The sequence below is a fragment of the Petaurus breviceps genome, unplaced genomic scaffold (assembly GCF_028583685.1).
Source record: "Petaurus breviceps papuanus isolate PSGF00001 unplaced genomic scaffold, PetGlider_PUasm1.0 90330, whole genome shotgun sequence".
NCBI classification, from domain to species: domain Eukaryota; kingdom Metazoa; phylum Chordata; class Mammalia; order Diprotodontia; family Petauridae; genus Petaurus; species Petaurus breviceps.
The window spans coordinates 179127-206982 of record NW_027187219.1 but is presented as its reverse complement, the minus strand read 5'-3'; the positions used below and the strand labels follow the sequence as shown (position 1 = coordinate 206982).

Below are 27856 nucleotides of genomic sequence, written 5' to 3'. Positions count from 1 at the left end.
GCTCCCAGCAGCTCCGGCCCCTGGCAGTGCTCAGCAGGGGTCCTTAGCAGAAAGTCCTGCTCCCAGCAGCTCCGGCCCCTGGCAGTGCTCAGCAGGAGTCCTAACTCAAAAAAAAAAAAAAAGGGCAACCGCAACCGCTGCCAACCGCCAACCGCAGGACTGTTAGCTCGGCTTTCACTTTTTCTCGCTTTCCACTTTCTCTTGCTCTGCTATGTCAGCACGTCCATGGGGCATGGAAGATCTTTAAATCCCATAACCCTTACAGATGCCAATCTAATGGTCTATCTAACCATGACTGCTTAGATTCAGTAGGTTCTCAAGTTTTGCACTGCAACCTGAAGAAATATGTTGCACAATTTCTCCTTATGTAATCTGGACTAAGGATGACATTTCTTCAATTTATGGTATCAGTGGCTTAGTCTTGAACATTAAGATAAAACTCCTTTCTAAAAACAAATCAACATAATTAAGACAATCATTAACTCTTCCTGGAAGACAGAGGAATTATCGAGGTTACATGAATGTTGCACATAGGTGAATTTTTTGTTCCATTTTGGATCTAAGTTGTTTCATAGGCTCCATCCAAAGGTAAACCATTTTTTATTACACTTGACAAATCCAGGGGCATCTATCTATTTTAAGTTTTTCTGTCATTTGTTAAAATGATATCAATTTGGTCCAAAATGTAAATTTTAACATTTTTATTATTATTTCAAATGTTATTATTATCAATGGATATTTATTTCTTTTGGTTAACCAGGGATCCAATTGAGGGTGTAATATAACATTCTGTGTGATTGGACAAATTACAGAACATCTCAGTTTCCTCATATGTAAAATAATAATGTATCCAGTTGCCTCTAAGGCCCCATCTAGCCATAAATCTACAGTCTTATATTTCTATGTGTGGCCTCAGAGGGCAGAATTTGGAACTGTGAGTTAAAATTGAAAAGAAATTCATCTATAATTGTGTCCCTGCCCAAATTTTCTCCTAATTATTTTGCATACATTTGTGCATGTATGTGTGTATGTCACCTTTTCTGATAAAATGTAAGTTCCTTGAGTGAAAAAACATACTCCACTTTATCTTCTGTGTTCACCAGTATCAAGCAAAGTGCCTGGTATATAACAGGTGCCTAATAAATGCATGTTACTTGATTGATTGATATAAGTTTGATGTAAAAAAAAGTATCTTAACAGTCAGAGCCATCATTGAACATTCAATAGAATTCACTTCGTAAATCATCTGAACCCTGTTCCCCGACACCTCTATGGAAATTCATTTTTTATTTGCTCTTTTTCCTGCATTCAGCTATTCAAAATTCCTCTGTATTATTTGGTTAATTTATTGATGTTTTTCTTTTCTTTTTATTTTATTTCTCATATATATGTATTATTTTATTTTGTTTTGTACTATGTAATTATCCATTTTCCTGGAGTTATGAAAGAGTTTAGTTTGACAACTGATAATTACTTCATATGTGACCATAAGGAAGCAAGTCACTTTACCTCTGAGCTAAGGTGATCAACATGCTTAGATTAAGATGACCAAAACCAGAAGAAAAGCATTACAAAGATGAACAACTTTAGGGGAGGCCAGGTGGCGCAGTGAGTAAGAGCACCGGCCCCAGAGTCGGGAGACCTGGGATTGATTCCGGGCTCAGATACTTAATAACTGGCCGTGTAACCTTGAGCAAGTTACTTAACCCCAATTGCTTATAAAAAAATAAAAGATGAACAACTTTGAAAGGCTTAAGAGCTCCAATGAATGTGACAGACCAACCATAATTCCAGAAGAATGATGATGAAGCATCCTACCTACCTCCTGACAGAGGCCATGAGTTCAATATGCAGAATGAGACATATTTTTGAATGATGCCAATGCAATAATGTGTTTTGATTGGATATACGTTTGTCACAAGGGTTTTGTTACTCTTTTTTTAAAAAATAGGGGTGAGAGGGAGTGAAAATATATAAATGCCTATTAATTTAAAAAATAAATGTTTAAAAATACTTTCATTTTCCAATTTCTAAGGTGCAAAAATCAAATGAAACTATACATACAAAGAATTTATTAAACTTAGGGTAATAATCAAATGTGACTATTTCTTATTGATTCTCACTATTTCAGCTGCTTCACCCTGAGGGGAGGTCCTCTATGCATTGGGAATTGGTTTAGATTATTATCAACCCCATTTCGAGTGCCCCCACTTTGTGATATCCTAGACACACTGAAGGAATGGCTGGTCTTTCCTGCCTTACCCTGCCTCTGCTCATTCACATAAAACCACTTCCCAGCCTAGAATTCACCTCCTCATCCTCACTAAGAGCTGAAATCTCTTTCTTGAAAGCCTCAATCAAAAGGCACTTCCTACAGGAAAATCCTCCCAGATTGTCTCAACTGATAGTGAGCTCCCTCCCTTCAAGTTTTCTTATTGGCCTTAGTTTTTTTCCTTGATTCCTCTCACATGCCACCTTGTATCACACCCACTTGAGTACATAGCATATCCAATCCCCCCATAGGCATTAGCTCTCTGTCTCATTGTTTTATCTTTGTTTCCCAGTACCTAACTGTACCTCAGACACAATGAGCACAATTAACATGGAAAGTCAAATTTGTAGAATTAAAAATGAGGAAACTGAAACCCCAAAGGTTGAATCACCTGCTAAGGGTCGCACAGCTCAAAGTGTTAGGGCCAGGGGTGATTCCAGGGCTCCTGCCTTTAAGCACTAATTCTTTACCTCTTATGTCTCCAGTAGGAGCAATATTGCAGCTTCCCTCCTTATAGAAGGGTCCAGTACCATCCTCCTTCCTCTTCCCTAATGTATTCAGGGTAAAAGGCCTGGGAATTTCTTACCCCAAACATCCATACACCACTGAAGCTATTCTCTTGTATTAAAGGGCAGAAGTAAGCCTTTCAACCAGCTACATTAGAACTGGTCATGACCAGAGATATTCCACAATATGTATGCCATAGTGAAATGTTGCATTTCATCACCAACACCTCTAGGGACCTTGAAAAGGTCTCTGTTTTTGTTTTTTCAGCACCAAATGTAATGGTGAGGCAGTTCCCAAGATCACAGATTTAGAATTAGAAGGAACCTTGCTGTTCATCATTCTCAGTCATGTTCAACTTCATGACCCCATTTGTTTTTTTCTTGGCAAAGATACTGGAGTGGCTTGACATTTCCTCTCTAGCTCATTTTCCATATGAGGAAACTGAGGCAAATAGTGTTTGCTATGACTTGCTCAGGGTCACACAGCTAGTAAGTTTTTGAGGCTGGATTTGAATTCAGGTCTTCCTGACTCTAATCCTGGTGCCCCCTACCAGTCCAGGAGGGACTTTGGATAAATAACTTACTCCAGAGGGGTCAAACCCACAGTCTACCTAGACCAATACTCCTGAATGCAGCCCAAACCAGATTAAAATGTATTGGGGAAATAGTTAGAAAAATAGATTAAAATACAATAGAAGCTAGTTAATGTTAATATGCAGTTTTCTAAGACAACATACAATACTCAGAGACTGTTATGGCAATTTCGTGGTCTCACTTCTATTTCAATTTGACACCATTGGTCTAGTCCAACCCCTCATTTTGCAGATGAGGAAACTGGTGGCAAGAGAAGTTAAGGGATTTACCTAAGGTCATCCAGATAAAATAGTAAATAAATTAGTATTTATTAAGGGCCTAATACATTTCAGGTACTGTGTTAAGCACTGGAAATACAAAGAAAGGCAAAAATACGGTTCCTGCTCTCAAGGAACTCATGGTCTAATGGAGAAGATAATATGCAAAGAGCTGCATACAAATTAGAAACATGCAGGAGCTTTCTAGGACATTGTGAGGCAGAAGATAGGATTTTAGCTTAGACCTGAAGGAAGCCAGGGAAGCCAGAAGGCAGAGATGAAGGCAGGTACAGGGAACAGGCCATGAAAATGCTCAATGTTGAGAGATGGACTGTCATGTGTGAAGAACAAGTGGACTGGAGAGTAGATGGAAGAGTGAAAGAAGGTGCAAGATGACTGGAAAGGTTGGGTGAGAGGGGAAGGTGATGAGGGACTTTGAAAACCAAACCAAAGATTTTATATTGAATCCTGGAAATAACAGGGAGCTGCTGGCATTTCTTACATGGGGGCAGGGTGTGACATAGTCAGAACTGCACTTTCGGAAGATCGATGTCACAGCAGAATGGAGGATCCAAATAGAAAGTAAATAGTGGCAGGATCTGCACCCATGTCCTCTGACTCCAAATCTGTTTCTTTTTATTTCCATTTTCCCATCCTGTCACATTCATGGGACCATAGGCTTTATAATAAGCTAGAGGACACTTTGGGAATCAGCTTGTCCAAATGCCTCACTTCACAGATGAAGAAGCCCAGAGACGCTATAGATCTGTGATGTGCGCCTACTTGGGTCCCACCACATCCCTTGGGAGTTGGAATTTTTAACTGAAAAAAAAAGTCAACCAGCCCCTGTCAAAAAAGAAATGAGCTTCACCTGGCATAAGATCACCCTAAACTCCTTGAAGACAGCACCTGAGCTTTACTTTATCTGGTTCTCCAATAACAAATGTTGGTTGAAAAGAAGATGGCTAAATGAGAGCCTGTGCCTGGGGCCTGCTTCATCTCCATCCAACCAGAAGAGCTTAGTAACTTGGCCTAAGGTTGCACAGTTTGTTCAGTGGCTGAGCTGGGACTTTAGCCCTAATCTCCTGATTCCCAATACTGGTCTCTTGACACTGCTGGGATAAACTCATGCTTTTACCACTTCCCACCACTGAGATATCCTGGAATGTGGCCTGAAGAAGTCCCTGATGGAAGGGAGGGGAGGACAGAAGAGAATCCCTCCTATAAGTCCCTAGATATCATTTGTGGTTGCACATCACAAAGAGGATTCGAGTGCCCTTTAATCTTGTCTGTGGTTCACTTAGAAAGATCCATTGGGAAAATTCCTGTACTTCAGCAAACCATTCCCCTGAGAGAGTATTCAAACAAGACACTAAATAACCCTGCCAAAGTAGCCAGGGCAATACTGAATGGGCATATGAGAACTTGTACTCATTCATGTACATGTAGGAAGACCGTGACACCCCTGACTACCCTCCATACAACAAAGGTGTCGACTCTCTAAGGTCCTTAGGTCATGAAAGCCACCTATGGCTTTCCTCACCTTCAGCTGAATGAAATCCAGCCAGAAAGCAGAAGTGTGGAGCTGAGGAACTAGCCAAGGTCTCTCCTTCCCAGAAAACCCTGCTGTCTTGGAAAGTCATGGGCTCTCATTCTATTGAATTCAAAACAAAGAGGTGGAAGGGAATAAGTGTATTTTCCAAGAGGACTGAGGCCAAAACATTGCATGTCCAAGACAGTCTTTGGAATGAGTCTTTTGCTAGATGGCTCATGGAGTTAAAGACACTGGATGGTGGTAAGGAATATGACTGCTTTCTTTATTTTCATTTAGTCTAGCCAAGGATCAAAGTTTTGAAAGCTGGAAGGGAGCTTAGACATCCCCTTTTTAGTATCATGGACCCCTTTAGCAGCCTGGTGAAGCTAATGAACTTCTGACTCCTAAAATCAAATTTTAAATGCATCAAGTAAAATAGATAGAAATACAACAGGAACCCCTTATATGGAAATAATGTTACTGAAATATGAATTTTAAAAATTAATCACCCTTAGATTAAGAACCCTAGATCTAATCCAACCTTCTTATTTTATGAGGAGAAACCTGAGATCGATAAAGAAGTGACCTTCCTGAGCTAGGATGAGATTGAAACCAATATCCTCCAACTGCAAATCTGGGCTCCAGCCCCCAGACTAAGCTTTTCTGGCATGACCTTCTTAGAAAGATACATCAAATATCCTGAATGCTTCTACTTTGAAGCTTTTGCCAAAAGGATTTCATAGGTGTCATATATTAATCAAATTCATTTAACTAAGTAAATCATTTCACAAACCTAAAAGCTATACAAATGCTAGTTGCTGTGGTGGTGCTGGTTACTTAAGAGATGGTGGATATCTTCAAGCTCATTCTCAATCACTCTCTCATTTTACAAAAAAAAAGGACACTGAGGTCGGGGACAAATGAGTCACTTGCCTAAAGTCACAGAGTTGGCTCATGACCAAGATGGGACCCAGCTCTTTCCATTATGCCACACTGCTGCTATTTAGCATGTGCTAATCTTGCCTCTTCAAGTACAGGAAAATTGATGTTCTGTATGCCAAGTGACTGCTATCAATGACAGAACCCTTAACTGCGATCCGGGCATGCTCAGTTCTATGCCGGCTCTGCTGCCAACTTGCTACATCACTTGTCCTTTCTGCACCTCAGGCTTTTCATCTGTAAAGTGAGGAAGCTGGACTCATTGTCTAAGTTACTGTTCACACAGTGCAGTTCTTGGTGCATAGTAGGCACTTAATAAATGCTTGCCCACTTGACTTCAGCTCTGATGCATTCCATGTTATGTGTTCCAATACTCCTTTCAGCACTGTCCTCTAGAGTCCCTCCCAGCTCAGATGTTATGTGACTCACAATCCTCAGGACTGGACCTGCATCTTCTTCTCTGCATTCCATGCAGCACCACACATGTTGGAGGCATGTGATGGGCATTCAATAAATATTAGTTAAGGGTTAAATGGACAGCTCCTTAGGCAGCACAGGCAGCTCTTACAAAAACTCCAACCTCTGGCTGATCCTGTGTAGACTGGGGAAATGTGTGGACACCGGTAAACATTAAGTCCACCTGTCCAGAGAAAGCTGGCAAGCTGAATAATCAAGGCTAGCTTTACTATTGAGGAAACGGATTCCCCCGGGAGAGTACTGGGGGCATTTATGTCTCGTTAGGTTGCTAAAAACTTGGTTCTTCTCTGATGGGTCTAAAAGCAGAGGTGCGCAGCTAGGTGGCACAGTAAATAGAACACTGGCCGTGGAGTCAAGAGGACCTGAGTTCAAATCCAGCCTCAGACACTTAACACTTACTAGCTATATGACCTTGGGCAAGTCATTTTACCCCAATTGCCCTGCCATCTCCCCTCCAAAAAGAAAGAAAAAAAAGCAGAGTCCCTGGTCCATTGTCCAGAAGATAATATAAGAATCTTTGATCTTATAAAATCATAAAATCCTAGATTTAGATCTCTGAAGGGACTTTAGAAGTCAACTAGGCCAACCCCTTCATTTACAAATGAGAAAACCCATGTAGAGCTGGTATTTGAACCCATTGCCTCTGATTCCAAACCCATGTGCTTTTCTCTGCCACCATGCTGAGGAAGGAATTCACCTCTACATGATTAGATGAAATATCAGACATGCCTTGTCATCATGTGTCAGGTTCACCCACATCCTTTCACAAACCCTTCACAGTAGATCTGTCCAATGCATAGGGGGCCTTGCTCAAGGTCGTTGTACATTTCATGGGGACCAATTCATGGTCTGGCATGTCCTCCTAACCCTCAATAAGTCCTAAATTGATTAATTCTAAATGTGGAGGGGAAATATCCCACAGTCTCCACAGGTTTTTGAAGTCATGACTTGCACAGAGTGCAAGGTGTTTGTTACACTGAAGCTGCTTTCAGATCAGTTCAGCTCAATAAGTATTTATCAAGCTCTTCCTACATGCCAGGCCCCATGGATCTGGCAAACCTGCTGCCTGATCATCAGGAAGACAAGGTGGGATATGGGTCAGGAAATCCAAGGGGTTTAGAAGAGACCGTAAGGAGTATGAAGTCCATGTTCCTCATTTCTAGGTATTGATACTGGGGCTCAGAGAGAGGGGGCAGTTTGTCCAAAGTCACACAGCTATTTAGTTACAGAGTTGGGACTTTAACTCATGAATCTTGAATCCTGAGTCCTTTGGAGTATAGTTAAAAAAAAACTGAAACTATCACTGGTGCTCTGTATAATTTATGGGATGGAATACTTTCCTTTTTATGTCTCATGCACTACATCTAAGGAATCCTGCTTTTCTTTAAAAAGAATTTAATTAATGTCCTTTTTTTTAATACATCACTGTCATTTCTCAATGACTTCCCCCTGCCACGAAAGAACACTTTCTGAAACAAATTAGTTTAGTCAAGCAAAAAATCCATGTATTTTATGTCTGGAAGCCCATACCTCATTCCACACCTACTGTTTACCGTGAATGGTGAGAGGTAGAAGCCATGCTTCATTATCAAATCCTTCAGTGTTATTTAATATGACTAAAGATGGAGAAGTCAGGAGGCAGAGGTGAGGAGAGGAAGAGAATTCCAACTTTGGGGACAGCCAGAGAAAATGCTCTAAGTTGGGAAATGGAGCGTCTTGTGCGAGGAACACAAGGGGGACGATGTCTCTGGACTGGAAAGGTAAGAAGGGATAAAGATAAAAATGACTTTAAAAAAACAGAAGATTTTGTATTTAATTTTGGAGTCAATTGGCAGCCACTGGAGTTGATTAAAGGGAAAGAGGCAGAACAGGTGACATGGCTGGAACTGAGCTTTAGGAAAATCACTTTGGCAGCTGAGTGGTGGATTGGAATGGGGAGAGACTTGTGGCAGAGAGACCAGCTAGGAGGCTACTGCAGTAGCCTAAGCATTTGGAGATGGGGGTCTGTACCAGGGGGGTGCCAATATCAGAGGAAGAATGAGGGCATGTGCAATAGATGTTAGGAAGGTAGAAATGATGAGACAAGGCAAATAATTGGATCTGGGGAGTGAGAAAAAATGGGGAGTCAATAGCATCTCTACTGGATGTTGAATGAGCAGGAGGATAGTAATGCCCTCCGCAGTAATAGCTAAGTTAGCACCATGTGTCCTAATGGGTGAGGTCTTACCATTTAGGAGAGACCTGCTTGGTTCCAAACATATGCTCCTGTCTATCTTCTTTCCCATACTCAAAAAAGGAAGCTATCACAGGATCATAGGTTTAAAAATTGAAAGGGACCATATAGACAATCTATTCCAACCTCCTCAGATAACTGAGTACTGGGAAGGGAAAGGGAAATGACACAGCAGGTAGGGAGTAGAAAAGGGTCCAAGACTCAGGTCTTTTGACTCCTAATCACACGCTAGAAACATATGAAACATGTGACAATGGTCTTCATGAACTGAAAGGATTGTCATTATAGAAAAGGACTTTGCGGCCAGGAATGGAGAGCTAGCTGGGAGTCTCATGAATTTTTTACATGTGTGGTTTGAATCAAAGCTGAGGGGGGCACTGGAGAGAGAGCTGAACCAGGAGTCAGTAAGACCTGAGTAAAAATCTAACCAGATACACTTAGTAACTGTGTGATCCTAGCAAAGTCACTTAACCTCTGCCTGCCTCATTTTTTATCTGTAAAATTGGTATAATAATATCACCTATCTCTCAGGGTTTGGGGAGAACAAAATGAGATCATATTTATAAAGTACTTTGCAAACTTTAAGGCACTAACTTTATTATTATCATTAATGTCTAACTTGAACCCTCCTCAAAGGCATGTGCATATGCAAGAGAAGAAGGACCCTTGTTTTGAGGGAAATGTTTTAGAGCTACTTCTTTTGCTATACCTTCCCAGAAAACACCCTTTTGTGAAATCTAATCCAGTCAACAGGTCATGAGTAAGATTGCTATTCCTATATCCTTGAGGAGAGAAGAGGTCAGCCATTCCCTGGGGACCCGAGCTCCCAGTGTGAGTAGCAGGTGGAAAAAGGGACTGTAGTAACCCAAAGGGGTATAGTAACAACTACATTTCTTCTTCCACCTCCCCTTCACCCTTCTCTTCCCTCTTCTTTTGTATTACTTCTGATGCTTCTTCAAAGTCTTCACCCTTCTAGCCCTACAAGTGGGGTCTTAGAGTCAAAAGAACTAGGCTGAAATCCTGCCTACAGAATTTCCTAGTTAGGTGGCCTTGAACAAAGCACCACATCTTCTCTCATGCTCAGTCTTTTGCTCTGCAAGATGGACATAGTCTGTGTAGATGTATTTTTCTTTTACATGTTTTCCTCCTTAGAATCCCCTTGATATCTTTGAGGCACCGAAGGCATGGTGCCTTTTTTGTAGTTTCTTATTTCCTGATCTTAGGTGAATATTAATCTGGAGATAGAATGAATCAGGTGAGAAACTTGGTGAAATTCAAAAGATCAGAAGAACCATCTCAAGTGCTCTGACCTACTGGTGACAGTAGAGGAGACTATTGTAGCTGGTAGCAGCAGTAATGCTAGCTTGACTCAGGCCAGCAATGCATTGCTCCAGCAGCCACTAGACCTTGTCCGACAAGATTCTGGCCCAACTGAGCTAGGAAGCTTGCTCAAAATCCATTGACTGCTTCTCCCAGAAGCAATCTTAGTGGATTTCACTAAAAGCTATGGATTACATTGTTAGGATTCCCTCCACCTACACATGACAACTTCCCTAGGATTTGATGCATTCCTTTTGAGGCCTGTCATGTCCTTTGGCTAAACTACTGTTGAGCATTTCCAGACTCAGGGAGACAGCAAGCACATGCAGAATCTATCACTGGAACTTTACTCAAGAGCCTTTCCAGCTTTGACCTTGGTGGGGAGGGGGATGAGGTCTTCCCAGAGCTTGACTTTCATTGGCATTCTCCCCAAACACAGGATCACTGCAGGGCAAGATGAGGCAAGTTTGCCAGTGCCTAGAATAGGCCATTAATGGAAACATACTTCATAAACTATAAAAATATCCAGATGGACAATCCAGATGAAAAGTGAAAAATCTCGTTAATTTTGCAGACATTTTCATCATGTTACAATTGTCTTTAAAATTTTCCATAGTTCGTCTCTGGTTGATGAAATATGAATCTCAGATTCAGAGTCTTAGGGCAATGAGAGATTACAAAGTTGTTTATTGTGCTCCTCTACTTCAAGGAACATCTTAACTGACAGGTATACAAATGCCTATTTTACTTTTAGAGATGATAAAGATAGAAAAATGTTGTTGAAAAATATCTACATGTAACTTGTTCCAGAGTCTGTTTTTTTTTTTATTCTAAATGGGTTATTTCTGTATTAATTAATAAAGCAAATGGCAAAATAAAATTATCCTTAAAAAATCAGAGTTGAAGGGAAACTTAGAACATAGAATATAGACTGTCAGTGCTAACGTTATGAGTGTTGACCACTGAGTGCCACATCCTTGGACCATTTGTGGATTCACTCATCTTCGCGAGTTATACAGAGCAGGCACTACAAAACACTGTGGCTTAGGAAACATACATCTACACATATGTAATAGATTTCCCCTCTGCCCAATTCAGAATTTGGAAAAATACTCTATGCCCATTTCCTATTGATATGGTGTGTAGTGAAGAAAAATATTTTAGTTGATTGCCAAGCAATACAAATCTTTTCCTTGAAAACTGAGTGTGCATTTAAGATTTGAGCAGACAAACATTTACTCTCTCCCTGGTAGCCCTTCAGTACCAAGGATAACTAAGTGCTTCTAGGTGGGGCAGGAATAGGGGCACGCTGCCATATCTTTCGCCCAGCTGCCATATGTCCCTGAGTGCAAAGGGCCTTTTTTATAGTTTCATGTTTCCTGATATTAGGTGAATGTTAATCTGGAGATAGAATGAATCAGGTGAGAAACTGGTGAAATTCAAAAGATCAGAAGAACCATCTCAAGTGCCCTGAGCTACTTGTGACAGTAGCAGAGACAACTGTAGCTGGTAGCAGCAGTAATGCTAGCTTGACCCAGGCCAGCATTGCATTGCTCCAGCAGCCACTAGACCTCATCCTACAAGACACTGGCCCAACCAAGCTACAAAGTTTGCTCAAAATCCATTGACTATGTCACTCCCAGAAGTAATCTTGGTGGATATTCCAGTAAAGAAAAAGATGCCTAAGCCTAGAAGGTACCACGTGATGACTTACATCCTCTACCTGATGTCCTCAATATCTTTTTTAATGAAGTTAGAATCGATTCTGCCTGGAGATTTTCTTGTGCATGGTTGCATGTGTGCATGCATGTCTGTGTGTGTGTTTGTTAAGGAGAATGCATGAGGGTGGGCAGGTCCTTGGGGAGAAGGGGACTATTTTATACCAATAGTTTAAATTTGAGTCTATGCTCTTCAAGGACTTTGTTATGTGGAAGGGAAAATAAAACTCTTGGTTTCAGAAGAGGTTTTTTCCTAATTTCTATCTTTTATAAACCTTCTCAGTACATATACCTTTGTAGGAGCAAATTAATATCCACTGGTTAATTAATATTGGGAAGATTACTCAGAATGGGGGCTCATGAACAATGATGTTAAAATCACAACCACTCATGGTTACCCCTAGAATGCTAGTGAACTGATCTCTAGAGACTCAACTTAGCTTTTCAAGTGCAGGGTTTGGAGAGTGAACATAGAGAGTTTTGCACTGAAGATATACATTATGAGACTGCAAAAGAAAGGTGGAACCATAGAGATCATCAAATCTCACTTCCTCCATGAACCAGTGGAATTGAGGGTCAAAGATGTAAAATTAATTCTGCCAACAGATCCTTAGTAAATGTTGAAAGTTCAAAGTTCTATCAGTATGCCTCTAGCAACAAAATTGAGACTCGATGATATTATCAAGGGAATCTAATAATGGGGCTTGACTTTCTATTTTTCTTTGATAGGTGACATGTCTTCTCCTGATTCTATTCATCTCAACCAATCTGGCCCCACTGAGTTTGTATTCCGAATGTTCACCTCTTCCCCCAAGATCCAGGTACTGCTTTTCTGCTTCTTCCTTTTTCTCTATGTAATGATTCTCTGTGGGAACACTGCCATTATCTGGGCTGTGTACACACATATCTCCCTGCACACCCCCATGTACTTCTTCCTGTCCAACCTGTCCTTCCTGGAGATCTGTTATACCACTGCATTGGTACCGCTGATGCTCTCCAACATCATAGGGGCCAGGAAACCCATCTCATTGCCTGGTTGTGCAACCCAGATGTTCTTTTTTGCCACCCTTGGCAGCACAGACTGTTTCTTATTGACTGTCATGGCATATGACCGTTATGTGGCCATCTGCCATCCCCTGCAATACACTCTCATCATGACCCCACAGCTGTGTACCCAAATGGTGTCTGGTTCCCTGGGCCTGGCTCTCTTCCTTTCCCTGCCACTCACATCATTGGTCTTTACCCTGCCTTTTTGTGGACACTTATTGGAGATCAATCATTTCTTCTGTGATGTACCACCTGTCCTACACCTGGCCTGTGCTGACACTCGTGTGCCACAGGCTGTGCTCTATGTGATAAGCATGATTGTACTAACTACCCCCTTCCTGCTCATATGCATTTCCTACGTCTTCATTACCATCACCATCTTGCACATCCCCTCAGCTGAGGGGCGCCAGAGAGCCTTCTCCACCTGCTCTTCCCATCTCACTGTGGTCCTGCTACAATATGGTTGCTGCAGTTTGGTCTACTTTCGGCCCCCATCAACCACCCCTGCAGATGAAGATCAGTATCTTGCATTAGTCTACACCTTTGTCACTCCCCTCCTCAACCCCATCATTTATACTTTAAGGAACAAGGATGTCAAAAATGCCTTGAAAAAGGCCTTGAGCAAAAAGGGAACCTCTGAGAATCTGTGAAGGAAGATGGTAGGACATGGTTCCTAAAACACAGAGCCTTTAAAAAGCACAGTTCCAATGCATCATTTCCCATAATTTATACTTATTCAGTTTCTTCCATTTCATAGTGTGTGCTCAATAAATGCTTGTCAACTGACTGATTAGGTCTATATCACCATTGGGGGGGGGGGTGAGACTCTACACCAGGATAATAAATGTGGATTAAAATACAAACATTTTACAAACAGACAGCCCCTTTTAAGTGACACCCTATGCTCCCTCTACATCCCTCACTGTTGCAATTGTCTACTCAAGGAATATAGCATGATTGGTTCATGGATCAAAGCTGGAAGACACCTTAGATGTTATGTATTCCAAGCCCCTTTTCTCACATTAAGAGAGCTGAGACACAGAAAAAGAAAATGACTGTGTTAAGGTCATGGAGCTAGAAAGTGGCAGAGTTGAGGTGTGGACCTCACATTCCCTGATTACATACTGATCAGATTTGGCATCTATACATGCTCTTCTGCTACCCTGGGGCACCAGGAGTTTGCCACCATGAATTCTGCCTCCTGAGGAAGCAGCTATAATAATAATCTGCCCACAGAAAGGAGCTTACTTTATCATCATCATCATCACCATTTAAGAATATCACACATTAGCACACAGACTAACTGTAGAACACTCAGCAAGTCACTTAACTACACAGTATCCCATGAAAGCTCTAAGATAAATTATGGCTTAAATGTCTATTTATATTAATAGAAAGAATTTCTGACACAGATAAAGTTAACAGTCTGAACTAAAATATAATAACAGGTTAAATAACTCTAATTTTCTTTCAATAAATCTTGCCATTACCAAGGATATATCTAGTTAGTCTACAGGGAAACATAAAATGGAGTAATGATTGTGATATAGCACAACTTGGTATTAACTCTGTGGTAATCACCTGAAATATCAGTTTATAGGAATATTGGAAGAGATGTACATGGGCACACAGCATCCCCTCCCATTCCATGAGAAAGACATGATATTGTGGAATGGACAGCAACCATGGGATCAGTGGTTCTCATTGGAAATTCTGTCTCTTTTTTTATTCCCTCTGTGAATTCAGACAAATCACTTATCCTCTTTGACAATCCATTTTCCCACATTCAGAAAGAGATGGCTGGAATCAGTGATGACTAAGGTCCCTTGCAGTCCTGCAGACTATGAATTGAACTATCTTACTTTTTGTAGAACCCAAGAGTTTTTCAGAGAACTTTTATTTTCTACCAGTCTCATTATAGATTTCAAGGTAGTGATAATGAACTATAATATAATAGTATTATTGTTATTGTCATTGTTTCAGTCGTGTCTGACTCTTTATGACCCCATTTGGGGTTTTCTTGACAAAAATATTAAAGTGGTTGTTGTCATTTCCTTCTCCAGCTCATTTTAAAGATAAGGAAACTGAAGTAGGCAGAATTAAATGGTTTGCCCATGATCATATATCTAGAGAGTGTCTGAAGCCAGATTTGAAGTTGGGAAGATGCCTTCCTGATTATAGGCCCGGCACTCTATTCACTGTGCCATCTCACTGTCTACATTAATATTAGTAAGTAGTAATAATATCAATTATTAATAATTATTTTAAAATTCATGACAATAATTATACATATAATACTATTATTTCAGCACATATGAGACAATATATACAAAGCACTTCCCAAACCTTAAATCTCCACGTATTTGCTGTTGAGTTTTCTGTCTTATCGGACATTTCACAGTCATTTTCTTGGCAAAGATTCTGGACTGGTTTGCCATTTCCTTCTCCAGCTCATTTTTCAGATGACAAAACTGAGATAAATGAAAGTGACTTGCTCAGGGTCACACAACTAGTGACTAAGGTAGGATTTGAACTCAAATTTTCCTGACTCCAGGCCCAACATTCTCTTGGCTAAACCACCTAGCTGCAAAACCTTTCTGTATATACTAGCAATTGTTGTATAATAAGTAGTTTCAAAATTAATATAAATGGTTTCAGAAGACAAAGAAATGACTTCACAGAGCAATTAGAAAGGCTGCCCCTCAGTTCAAAGAGGAGAGCACTGGGATTTTGTTTTGCCTGCTGATGGAGCCTATGAAATGGCTGAGACCCAAGAATGGAGTCAAGGCTGTATCTGGTGAGTGACTTTATTCTGCTAACCACATGACAAAGAGCATCCTTTGTACTACCCCTGGACCCAGGTGTGGTAACAGGGACATTCAAGTGTCCCTAATCATCTGAATGAGGTCTTGCTCTAGCTTTGGGGTTTTTTCCCTATCTCAAAGCATGAGAGGGAGAGAGAAATGGGCCCTTCCCACCTGCATTCATCATGAAGCCCATAAATCCAGGCCCCTGTTCTTTGCTTCTTTTCATTTATTCTTCCCTGTTTTGTAAGCTTTGAAAGTTCAGGAAAGTGGGACACCAGAAGTCTAGGAGCTAGAATCCATCATAGTGGCATTTGCCAGAAATCAGATGGTAAGCAAGGAAATCCTGAGCCCCCTTCCTAACTCAGCCCAGAAGAAGCAGAGACGCATATTTATAACTGGTTAAATGAATCTGGGGCATTAATCACAGGCAACTAACATTGAGGGAATGAGGATTCAGAATGGGCAGCGTTGGAGAAAGAACTAGAACCCAGAGGTATAGCTGGTATTTTTCTTGATATTTAATGTGCTGTTGTGCATGGAGGTTGGAAGAGTGAGTATAGAGTCTTGCTCCACAACTTTAGGAATGTCTGATGAGAAATTCTCTCTCCCAAGAGAGGTTAGTTAGCACCTGGTCTATGACTTACAATCTTAGAAATTTGCCTGGGACAGTAAGATGTTGAATGGATGGATGGATGGATACCTACAGATGGATGTTTGAATAATTATATAGAGATCTACTTTTGGTCATGGTCTGGGAATACAACTACATGAGGAACATGGTCTCTGCCCTCAAAAAAGATGATAATAATAATAATTAACAATTTGAATTTTAATGTTTAGAAAGCAGTTTACAAGTACAACCTCTTTTAATCCTCACAACACCCTGGGAGGTAGATATCATTATTTCTGTTTTACAGTTAACAGAGACAAACAGAAATTAAATGACTTGCCCAAAGTCAGACAACTCATGGGTATCAGAGAATAGGTTTGAATTAAGATCTTCCTGACTCCCACTCAAGTAATCAGGTACTGCATAAAGACCGCAGAAATTATATTCTAATAAGAGAGATAGGATATCTTCTTGTGGGGGTGGGGGGAGTGTCCACAAGATTGTTGAGTGGAACTATATACCAATTAATGATTATGATGCTCTTTTCAGAAGAAATTAGAATACTGATGGGATTAGTTTTCCTAGAGCAAGATGGGGAACTGAAGCACCAGTTAAAGCCAATCTTTTCCAGAAAACCCTGCTCCCTTGGAAAGCCATGGGCCCTTATTCCATTGAACTCTAAGTTCTAAGGTCTAGAAATTTAACCAGTTCCCAAAAGAACTATTTCTAATTATCTGAATCTTGAACACTATGAAATAATACATGTATTGGCTTCACATTTTCCATAAGAGCAAAGGGCCATCTCTTCAATTTAAATATTCTACCAGTGCTGCCACATGGTCACCAGACCTGGAATGATACTGTCTCCAAAGAAAGATAAGCATCCAACAAAGGGCAATGGGATATAGAACCAACAATGAACTGTAAAGAACAAGGCTAGAGAAGGCATCAAAGGACTGTATAAAAGATAAGATGATCTCATCATAAGCCATAGTGAGGGATGATAAATGAAGGACTAGAATACCACACTGGCATGCTTGAGGTGTCAAGGAATCAAGCAAATCCTTTAGCACATTGGAATGAACCCTTTGAGGTAAAAATTGGGGAGAGAATAAATGAGAGTTGTGCAAAACAAGAAACCATCAGTGGGTTGGTATAAGCACTGTTGAATGGAAATCTTGAATCAGCAAGATCACAGAGTATTTATCTAGGTGCTCTCTCTCTCTCTCTCTCTCTCTCTCTCTCTCTCTCTCTCTCTCTCCCTCCATCTCTCTGTTCTCATCTGTTCTCATTCTCTCTGTCTCCCTGTCTCACTCACTTTCTCTGTCTCTCTCTCTCTTTTCAGACAACAAATATTTAGTAAGTCCTTTTTTGCTATGAGCCAAGTACTGTAATGATATGATGGCAAAACAAAAAGATCTTCAAGGAGCTTACATTTTATTGGGGTAGACAACATGTGCACAGACAAGTCAGTATAGTACCCCTGTTGGTAGAGTTGTCCAGAGTAAAACAAAGACTTGTGTTGTTGTCAAACACTTTAAAGAATTAGGAGAGATGCATAATTGAATAATAATAATGATACATATATTGCCCAATTCATGAAGCACTTCCATCATGAAGATTTTATGAACAAGGTAGGGAAGTTGTTTGTTTTGCATTTTAGAAATGAGAAAGCCAGGGCACCTAGGTGGCACAATGAATAGAGCACCAGCCCTGGAGTCAGGAGGACTTGAGTTAAAATCCAGCCTCAGACACTTAACACTTACTAGCCGTGTGACCTCGGGCAAGTCACTTAACCCAAATTGCCCTACCTTCCCCCCTCCAAAAAAGCAAAAAAATAAAATAAAATACAATGAGAAAGCTAAGAATCAGAGAATCTAGGTGAGTGGCCTAAGGTTGCCCAGCAAGTAAGGGACAGAGGTAAGGTGAATGTAAGTTCCATATATTTTTTCATGAACTGGCTTTTCAACATACACTAGTAGATATGAATTTTATCACAGCCCTCCAAGGTAGAGAGATAAGAATTATTCTGGGCAAGGCCCAGATGAATCCTGGTCAAAGTTGGGTCAAGTTGATCCACCAACCTCAAGGGCCATTCCCAAGCCTATTACTGCAGGGCTGGGATCTGATGGAGCTAGGTAAGAGACGAATACAGGGGCCCCAGCAGTGGCATCAGCTACTCCTGGGACTACCAACCCACAGCCTAGAAATTTAAAAATCCCCTATCTAAACTTCCAGGGAACAGGATGGCAGAGTGAACGCTATCTGCTTGAATCCCATCCCCTCCTGCTCTGACCCTGAAAACACGGTAATTATTGCCCCAAAGCAAAATGTTAAACAGTAAAAGCTTGGGAACCCTAGAGGAAGGGTGTGGCTAAGGCCCTGCCTCAAAATGGGTAAAAAACAGACTGCAAAGACAAAGACTCTAGAATCCTATTATTGTGAGCAAGAGGATTCAAATTCAGAAGGAGACAGTATTGACTCCGCACCCACAGCTGAAGCCTCAACAGCGAATACGAACTTGCTTCAAGCATAGAAAGCATTCTCAGATAAGCTCAAAAAGAACTGTGAAAACTAAATTACAGAGTTAGAAGATAAAATGAATAATTTTTCTAAAACAAAAACTGTGAAATTAGGAAAACATTACAAGGAAAAATACCAGCTCCTAAAAAGAAAAATGTTTGAACTAAAAATGAAATCTGAACATATAGAAAAGGAGCTTCAAAAACTAATAGAGGAAAATAATTTGCTATAAATTAGAATCAACCAAATTGAAGCTAATGACTCTATGAGGAACAAAGAATTAGTCAAACAAAACATCAAGAATGAAAAATTAGAAAAAGAGGTAAAATATCTCAATGGAAAAATAACTGACCTGGAAAACAAATCCAAGAGAGATAATTTGGGAATCATAAGTATACTGAAAAATCATGATGAAAAAAATGAGCCTGGACAACATCTTCCAAGAGTTCAAATCTGGCCTCAGACACTTAATACTTACTAGCCATGTGACCTTGGACAAGTCACTTAACCACAATTGCCCTGCCCTCCCCTCTCAAAAAAAAAAAAACAATCTATGGAAGAGATTAAGTTCACAGCATACTGAAGCAACTATATCTAACACTCTAGTACTTGATAAAAGCATAGAATCCAGCTACTTGGATGAGGATTTAACCAAAAGATACCATGGGAAAATGTGATAGTAATATAGAATAAATTAGATTTAGACCAAAGCCTCACACCTTACATAAAAGTAACCATAGGCATAAAAGTCTTGTTGCAAACAAATTTTTAAAACTTGGGGGGAAAATGCATCTCAGATCATGACCTCCACAACAAAAAATACCTCTCCTATGGATAGGAGAACACGTAGTGGTCAAACAAGGAGTAGGGGGTCAGAGAAGACAAAATTAATAATTTAATTTATATAAAATCAAAACATTTTTACATAAGCAAATCTAATAAAACTTAGATGAAAAAGGAAATAATTAACTGGGGGGAAATCTTTGTAGCAACTTTCTTTTAAAAAGGCCTCATTTCTATATTAGGAACTGATTCACATTTATAAGAAAATATAGTCCTTCCCCAGTTGATAAATTGTCTGAAATGGTATAGTTATCAAGAAAATATCAAATTATCAATAACCTAATCTTTAAAAAAAATCTCCAAATCACTAGTAATGATTGCTTAATCATTTCTCAGTCATTTCCAACTCTTTGTGATCCCATTTGGGGTTTTCTTGGCAAAGATTCTAGAACAGTTTGCTATTTCCTTATCCAGCTCATTTTACAGATGAGGAAACTGAGGGAAACAAGACTAAATGACTAGTCCAGGGTCACCCAGCTAGGAAGTATCTGAGGTCTGATTGGAACTCAGGAAGAGGAATCTCCCTGACTTCTGGCCCAACATTCTATCTACTGTACCACTTAGCTGCCACCACTAGTAATTAGAGAATTTCCAATTAAAACATTTCTGAGATTCTGCCTTAAACTCATCATTGTGGCAAAGATTACAACAAAAATAAATGATAAATATTGGACAGGCTGTGGGAAAACAGGCACGTTGGTGCATCCTTTGTAGGCCTGTGAATGTGTACAAACATTCTGGAAAGGAATTTAGAATTATAAAAAAAAATTAATAAATATAAACAAAATTTTTAAACAACTTGTGTCATTGATCCTGCTGTTCTACAAGGTTTATATACAAAAGAGATACAGGTTGTGTATATTTATCTTTTAAAAATGTGTTTATTGTAAGCAATACATTGTGAGGAGTTTTTCTTATGCAATGTTATTTTTTTTTTTTATTTCACTGAATCATTCAATCAATCGTCACACTTAAACTAAAGAGTCTTGCATTTCCTCCATTTGTCTATAATGTTGCCACTTTTTTCAAAGTTAGGATTTTTTCTGTCTTTCTCTTGTGGGCTACATGCAGTCTGTGGGCTATCTGTTTCACAGCTCTGGTGTTGTGGATATTTCTGTTGAGGCATGGATTGGAATAAATTATCTAAAAGGTCTTTTGCAACTCTGATATTCTGCGATTGCCTCCCTCACCTCTCCCAAGCACTCACCTGGCACCTGGTTCTTTAGTCTGGTGCTCACATATTGCCCCAGTTTCCAGATATCTGTGACCTCACTTGAGTATATTAAACTTGTCACTTTTATATCACTTTAAAAGATCTACATCCAACAAGGGTTGGGATCTTAAGGTATGAAAATTCTTTTTTTTGCTTTTTGTGAGGGGTAGAGGGTGGAAGGGCAGGGCAATTGGAGTTAAGTGACTTGTCCAAGGTCACATGGCTAAGTGTTTTGTCTGAGGCTGAATTTGAACTCAGGTCCCCCTGACTCCAAGGCTGGTGCTCTATTCACTGCACTACCTAGCCGCCCCAAAATTGTGAAAATTCTTAGGAGTTTAGAAAATTAGGAGCCTAGCAAAGTTTCTAGAAGTTTGAAAAGTGGAATCAAGCAAGGGAAATGCTGAGTCATATAAACATGCACATTATCCCCAACACATTCCACTATTCCTCTGCTTTGATCAGTGTGAGATGGTTTTTATTATCAACATATGAATAAGCTAAAATTAATCTTTCTAGAATGTTTGAGAAGATTAGATGTAAGCCCTTTGATTACCCAAAACATAATTAATATTTGTTATTTTCAAGATGGCCGATCAAGTACCAGCATCAGGTATCAATTTGAACCCAATTCCAAGAGATTTGAATGCCTTGCTCTAGAACCCAGAGTGCATTAATGATAGAGCTGAGACTAGAACTCAGATCTTCTGACATATAAGCCAGACCTCTTCCCATCACATCAAAAGCTTCCTGAGAGTATTATATTGGCATAAAAATGTGTCTTCATTATTTTCTACTGCTGAAATTTTTGGGAACATGGATGTACAAGTCCCTGATGAAGATTTAGAGGGTATGAAAGCACAATTCCAACTGGTCCCAAGACACCACCAATAATCTCCATGTAGCAAAGCTGAAATCTTATTTCCCATTTTCCTTGTCATTGTTGTCTTCAGCTCACATTTTTTATTCTTCCAAATCTCTGGTCACATCAAGCTGAGAGAAGGGAGAACACTGAGAAAAGTCCTATTTACAAAAACATATTCCCCTTAGAAAAATCTTAGGAAATTTGATAACAACTCATCTGAACTAGACATGACTAGAGTATTAATAGAGTCACCAGGGAATAATTTTGCAGGCTTTAATGATGCTTAAACATTGAAGGGGCGGCCAGGTAGCATAGCGAGTAAGAGCACCGGCTCCAGTGTTGAGAAGACCTGGAGATCGAATCCCGGGCTCAGACACTTAGCACCCACCCAGAAACACCTGGCCATGTAACCTTGAGCAAGTTACTTAACCCCAATTGCTTAGGGGCGGCCAAGTGGCTCAGCGAGTAAGAACACCGGCTCCAGTGTCGGGATGACCTGGATCAAATCCGGGCTCAGATACTCAGCACTGGCTGTGTAACCTTGAGCAAGTTACTTAACCCCGATTGCTTTAAAAAAGAGAGAGAGAGAGACATTGAGACTGTATCCTTGTCTAGGAAGCCTCTGTGGTACCCTCCACCAAAATAGCCCAAAGATGTCTCCTCCCCAAGGACCTCACATAGTGTAGGGTACCAAAGACTTTCCAGACCTGCAGTTGGAAAATGCTCAGCCAGAGAGCAGACAGAGAATTACCCACCAGCCAGGGCTTCTTCTTCTTGGAGACCACAGCAAATTGAAAGGTCATGGATCCCCATTCCATTTAACTAAAAGAGAAAAGGAAACAGAGGGCTTGACTTTCCAGATGGCCTGTCCCAGGAGGCTGTTGGTGCAAAGGTAGTCTGTGGATTTGAGTTTTTCCCCAGATGACTGATGGAGACTGTGGTAAGAGGATTCCATTTTTCTAGTTTATTTTCACTAATTTGTATGGTCTCGTATCCTAGAATTTAGACTTCGAAAGATTGATAAAGAAAATCTAATTGTCTGCCCTCATTTTACAAAAATAACTGGCCCAAAGTCTCACAAGCCACTCTATATAGCTCTAGAGATGGAACACACTAGAGGTCATCTAGACCACATGCCCCATTCAACAGATATGGAAACTAGAGTCAGATATTTGAGTGACTTACCCAAGGTCACAAAGTCAACTGTCAACAATGCTGAGCCCCAGGGCTCCTGATATGGCTTTTCTGCTAGCTTGTGCTCAAGTTGTTTTATGTGTGTTAAGCTGATATCACCATGTGCACAAAAATAAAGAATTTATCAAGTGACTGAAGCAGAGGAAATATCTCTGACCTGGAAGTCAGCAATTGTTGTATCCTACTTACTCTCCTCCTTCCCCTTCCCTCTCTTTTGTTTCCTTTTTCCCCACTTCTCTTCTTCCTCCTTTTCTCTGTCCTCATAAGTTTCTTTCTTCTATTCTTCCTTCTCACTGCTACAATTGCAGGTATGATTTTACACATCAGCTGGAAAAGCTGCAATTATATAATCATGTGAGCTATTACTGACATTTTTTTTAATTTTATTATTGTTCTAGAGAAGAATCATTGCCAGGTAAGAGCTCTCTCTACCTTCATTATTAGAAAATAATGTTGTCATGTAAAAGAGATTTGGAAAATTTAAAGAAATTTTCTACTGTGAAATGACCAAAGTCTGGGAAATAGGTACTACTCATCTCTTTATTTTTTCTTTGAGTATTGTCATGCTGATCTCCTTTAGACAAGTCATATATCTCACTGAGTCAAACATGTAATCTTGGGGTCATGATCAAATTTGCATGGTGTTATCTGCAAGTGGGAACATTTGGAGGACCTCATTATCTTCATAGAATTTCTATTTGACTTAGACATTCTATGCAAATGATGGTCCTTGGACCTAACTCATTCATGGGTGCCAGTGTGTATGACAGCTACTAAAGATAGCCAATGAATTGGGCTGGATACAGTATTGAATAGGGAGTAAGAACAGGCATAATCGATATAACAGGCATAATCTTAAACACATACGTGGATTCTTCAGTCATTCCAAGGTGTTGCTTGTGTAAAAACTTACCTTTTCTAATATTGATATTTTTCCATATATCTGGAAATCATAGAATCCCACAATTTCAAAAAAATATATATAAAATTAGGAGTGACCAATAGAGCTAGAGATTCGCGTTTGAGTAGGTGTGGTATTTAACTAATGGCATCTTCTGCTGGGAAAGTGGACTAGAATACATTATCCAGGGAATACATGAGATGAAAAGGAGACACCTGGTCACATAAAAAGAACAAAGCACAATAGATAGAGACGTCTCAAGTGCTACAATAATCTCAATAAAAAGTATAAAAGTAAAAAGAAGACCTCTATCACATAGTGAAGGTCATCTACAAAGGATTCATAGGAGGTCATGGACAAAAGTTAGACAGGTCAAGAAGGCCCAGGTGTATAAGGATGTATGATTTTGGAAGGATTATCCAGGTAGACATAATCATGAATATTTTCATGTAGTGATGTATGAAATCAGGACAGTATTACTCCCAATGATGAATGCCCAGAGTATTTGCAGAAAGAGGAAACCTTTGACATTATGAGATTGTGAACAATTATTATCCTAGGAACCCAAAAAGCATTGTCTCTGAATTTTATCATAATTACTTGAGTTTTATTATAATTACTATCATGAAAGGTTATGTTTACAATGGCTTGGAGCTGGACAAGTTCAGAGCACATTAGTGCCATTATTTCATTTGATCCATAATAATCCCACAAGCTACACAAATGATTATCCTCATTTTGCAAATCAGGAAATGAAAACTAAAGCAGAGTGGTCATGGTCAATGATCACTCAGGCAAAGAGAAGAAATTTGAACCCAGGTCCTTCAACTCTTTGTCTATTGCTCTTTTTATGACAACAGAAGGATAGAAACACAGGAAGTGAAGGTTGTTCAATGAAATGACAAAATGCATCTTTAAAGGAAAGAAAGTAGAGTCTCAAAAAGAAGTCTGAGCATGAGCATTCAACTGACTTCTTGAAATATTAAATATCAAGTTACCTTGAGTCAATGTATAGTGTGTTTGGCTTGGAGTCAGGAAGACCTGGGTTCAGTAATGTTTATTAAATGTGTGACCTGGGGTAGCGTAACTCTAATGCCTTAAGCAACTCCCCAGGACTCATCTGCTAAGATAGTGATTTGAGATAATCTTAATGACTTCCTCCAGCAAGAATGACCACAACTGAACAAAGAACAGATCCTTTACATATAATATTAGGCATAATAGAAGGGAGAGATGAAATAAATTATGTAGCTAAGTAGTTTTGGTGGTAGGAATATCGCCTGGCTGTGATGGGATGAGAAAGAAATAGAGTGAGAGCTAATCAATCATGAGGCAACTAGGGGAAGAGATTTTAGCTCTACAATAGAAAAACACCTAGATTCTGGAACTAACGTTTAGTCATGTAAATAATTAGTCATTATGTCAAAGTGGACCTTCTTGCGCCTGGTGCAGATTGCAACCTTTCAGAGCCTTTGTAGATATGCTTCAAGAGTTCTACTGAAAAATCTATCACTGGGCAGTTTTAACTGATAATAAGCCTGTCCTCACTCAGGTCAGACTGGTTGTCAGAAGAGCATACTGTTCATTCCTGGCCTTTGTGCCATAGTACAGCCTAGATGAAGTCAGTGTCAATTCCATGTCATGAAAAAGCCTTGAAGGACATCAGTAGAGTCTTATTCTACCAAATATAGAGGCATTCTCGTAGAAAAAAGTGAGAAATTCAACCATTCCATCATGTAGACATTTTAATTAATATAAAAATGACTGAAATTTTCTCGAAAAGTGGAAGAAAAGTTCATTTTTATGTCTTAGATTCAGACTTCAGGACTACCATGATGTCCATCTAACATTACTCATACAGATAAGTGCCTGCCTCTGCCTCTCTCTTAAAGATTTCTAAGAAATGTCATTTCATGATCTCTGTTGTTAGTTTGTTCTTGTTGCTTCCACTTGGGAGTTTCCTAAACTAATTACACCCATAACCACCAATAAAATCATGGGCTATAAAGGGAAAACAGAATCTAAGGCCTGAAAGGAGCCTTACAATACAGAATATAGTATATGAGAGGTGGAAGGGACTTTAAAATAAAACCATTGGCTCTATGAGAGACTATAGGACCTAATACATAGAAGTCAAGCAAGTAAACAAAAATTGTTAATGGGAATGACCTATGCGACAATCTACTGTTCTTCCCTCTTCATATAAATAAGAATACTAAGGCACAGGCATGATAAATCAGTTGATCAAGGTGAACTGTCAAGGTCCTTGGACCTCTAAATTTTTTGATTCCATCATTCTGGAAAATATTAGCTCCTAGTATAATGTAGATAATCCATTAACTGGACTTGACTTTGGCAGGTGACATGTCTTCTCCCAACATTCTCCTTCTCAACCAGTCTGGCCCCACTGAGTTTATGTTCCAGGTGTTCACCACTTCCCCCAGGATCCAGGCCCTCCTCTTCTGCTTCTTCCTCCTCCTCTATGTGATGATCTTGTGTGGCAACACTACCATCACCTGCATTGTGTGTACCCACAGCTCCTTGAGCACCCCCATGTACTTCTTCCTGTCTAACCTATCCTTACTGGAGATCTGCTATACCACTACTGTGGTACCATTGATGCTTTCCAACCTCTTTGGGGCCCAGAAGCCCATCTCATTGGCTGGCTGTTAAGCTCAGATATTCATTTTTCTTACGCTTGGTGGTGCTGATTGCTTTCTCTTGGCTATCATGGCATATGACCGCTATGTGGCCATCTGCCATCCCTTACACTACACCCTCATCATGACCCAGAAGAGATGTACCTAGCTGGTTGTTGGTTTCATGAGTCTAGCTCTTCTCCTTGAACTTCGGCTCACAGTACTTATCTGCACTCTGCCATTCTGTGGGCATATCCTGGAAATCAACCACTTCCTGTGTGATGCCCCACCTGTCCTACGCCTAGCCTGTGGGGATATCAAAATGCACCAAGCCATTCTATTTATGGTGGGTACCCTTGTGCTCACTGTCCCCTTCCTGCTCATCTCCATCTCCTACATCTTCATCGCCAAAGCCATTCTACGAATTCAGTCTGCTGAGGGACGTCGGCGTGCTTTTTCAACCTGCTCTTCACATCTCTCTGTGGTGGTACTACAATATGGATGTTCTAGTCTGGTCTACATGCGTCCAAGGTCCAGCACCTCTGAGGATGAGGACCGGCATCTCGCTTTGATTTACACCTTTGTCATTCCTCTGCTCAACCCCCTCATTTACACCCTACGGAACAAGGATGTCAAAGATGCACTGAAAAAATCCATAAGCTGCAAAAGAACTTCTGAAATCTAATAAAGGGGTGGGGCAGAAACTTTATGTAGGTTGTTAAGATAATGGCACCTTTGCAAAATGATTCTAAAATGTAGTTTCTCACTCACACTTTATACCCTGCAATTTTCTGCAATTAGTATTCATCATTTAGAAATGTTCGGTTCGTATTTACATTGTTTGTTGTGAACCTTACCCAAGAGAACATGTGATAATAAAAACTGCTTAATCATGCTCCTTCTGTAGAGTTGTGTTTCCTTGTTACATATTTCCCATTCATGTGCTTGTCCTTTCAATTATCACAGATTGACAATACAAGATCATAGACTTGGAGTAGAAATGGATCTTAGAGGTCTTTGTCTAGCCCCATCATTTTAGATACTAAGTACTTGGTTAACTTGATTAGCATCATCTAAGCAGTAAGTGGAAGTATTAAAACTTGAAGCCAAGTGCTCTGAATCAAAACAGCCCTCTGTCTTTCAATTAGAGAAATGAAAGTTAAAGCTATTCAGAGGTTCCAACTCACACTCAGACTGGCAAAGTTAACAAAAAAATTAAATGACAAATGCTGGAAGGACTGTGGGAAAACAGATATGTTAATGCACTTTTGCAAAGCTGTAGACTTGCCCAGTCATTTTAAAAAACAGTTTAGAATTATTCCCCAAAAGCCATAAAACTGTGCATACCCTTTGACTTAGTAATACTG

The 27856-nt window shown here is 39.9% G+C and overlaps 1 protein-coding gene and 1 pseudogene across 1 annotated transcript; both read left to right on the top strand.

The window, feature by feature from the left end:
• Positions 1-12273: 12273 nt before the first annotated feature.
• Positions 12274-13547, top strand: LOC138177016 (olfactory receptor 10Q1-like). Its single transcript, XM_069107998.1, has one exon. The coding sequence runs from the start codon at positions 12585-12587 to the stop codon at positions 13545-13547; it is 963 nt and encodes a 320-aa protein (XP_068964099.1). The 5' UTR covers positions 12274-12584.
• A 12667-nt stretch (positions 13548-26214) lies between these two features.
• On the top strand, positions 26215-27174 carry LOC138177090 (olfactory receptor 10Q1-like; annotated as a pseudogene).
• Positions 27175-27856: the final 682 nt, after the last annotated feature.

Excerpts from the sequence above, each read along its gene's own strand:
- LOC138177016 (XM_069107998.1), top strand. The coding sequence starts at position 12,585 with ATGTCTTCTCCTGATTCTATTCATCTCAACCAATCTGGCCCCACTGAG.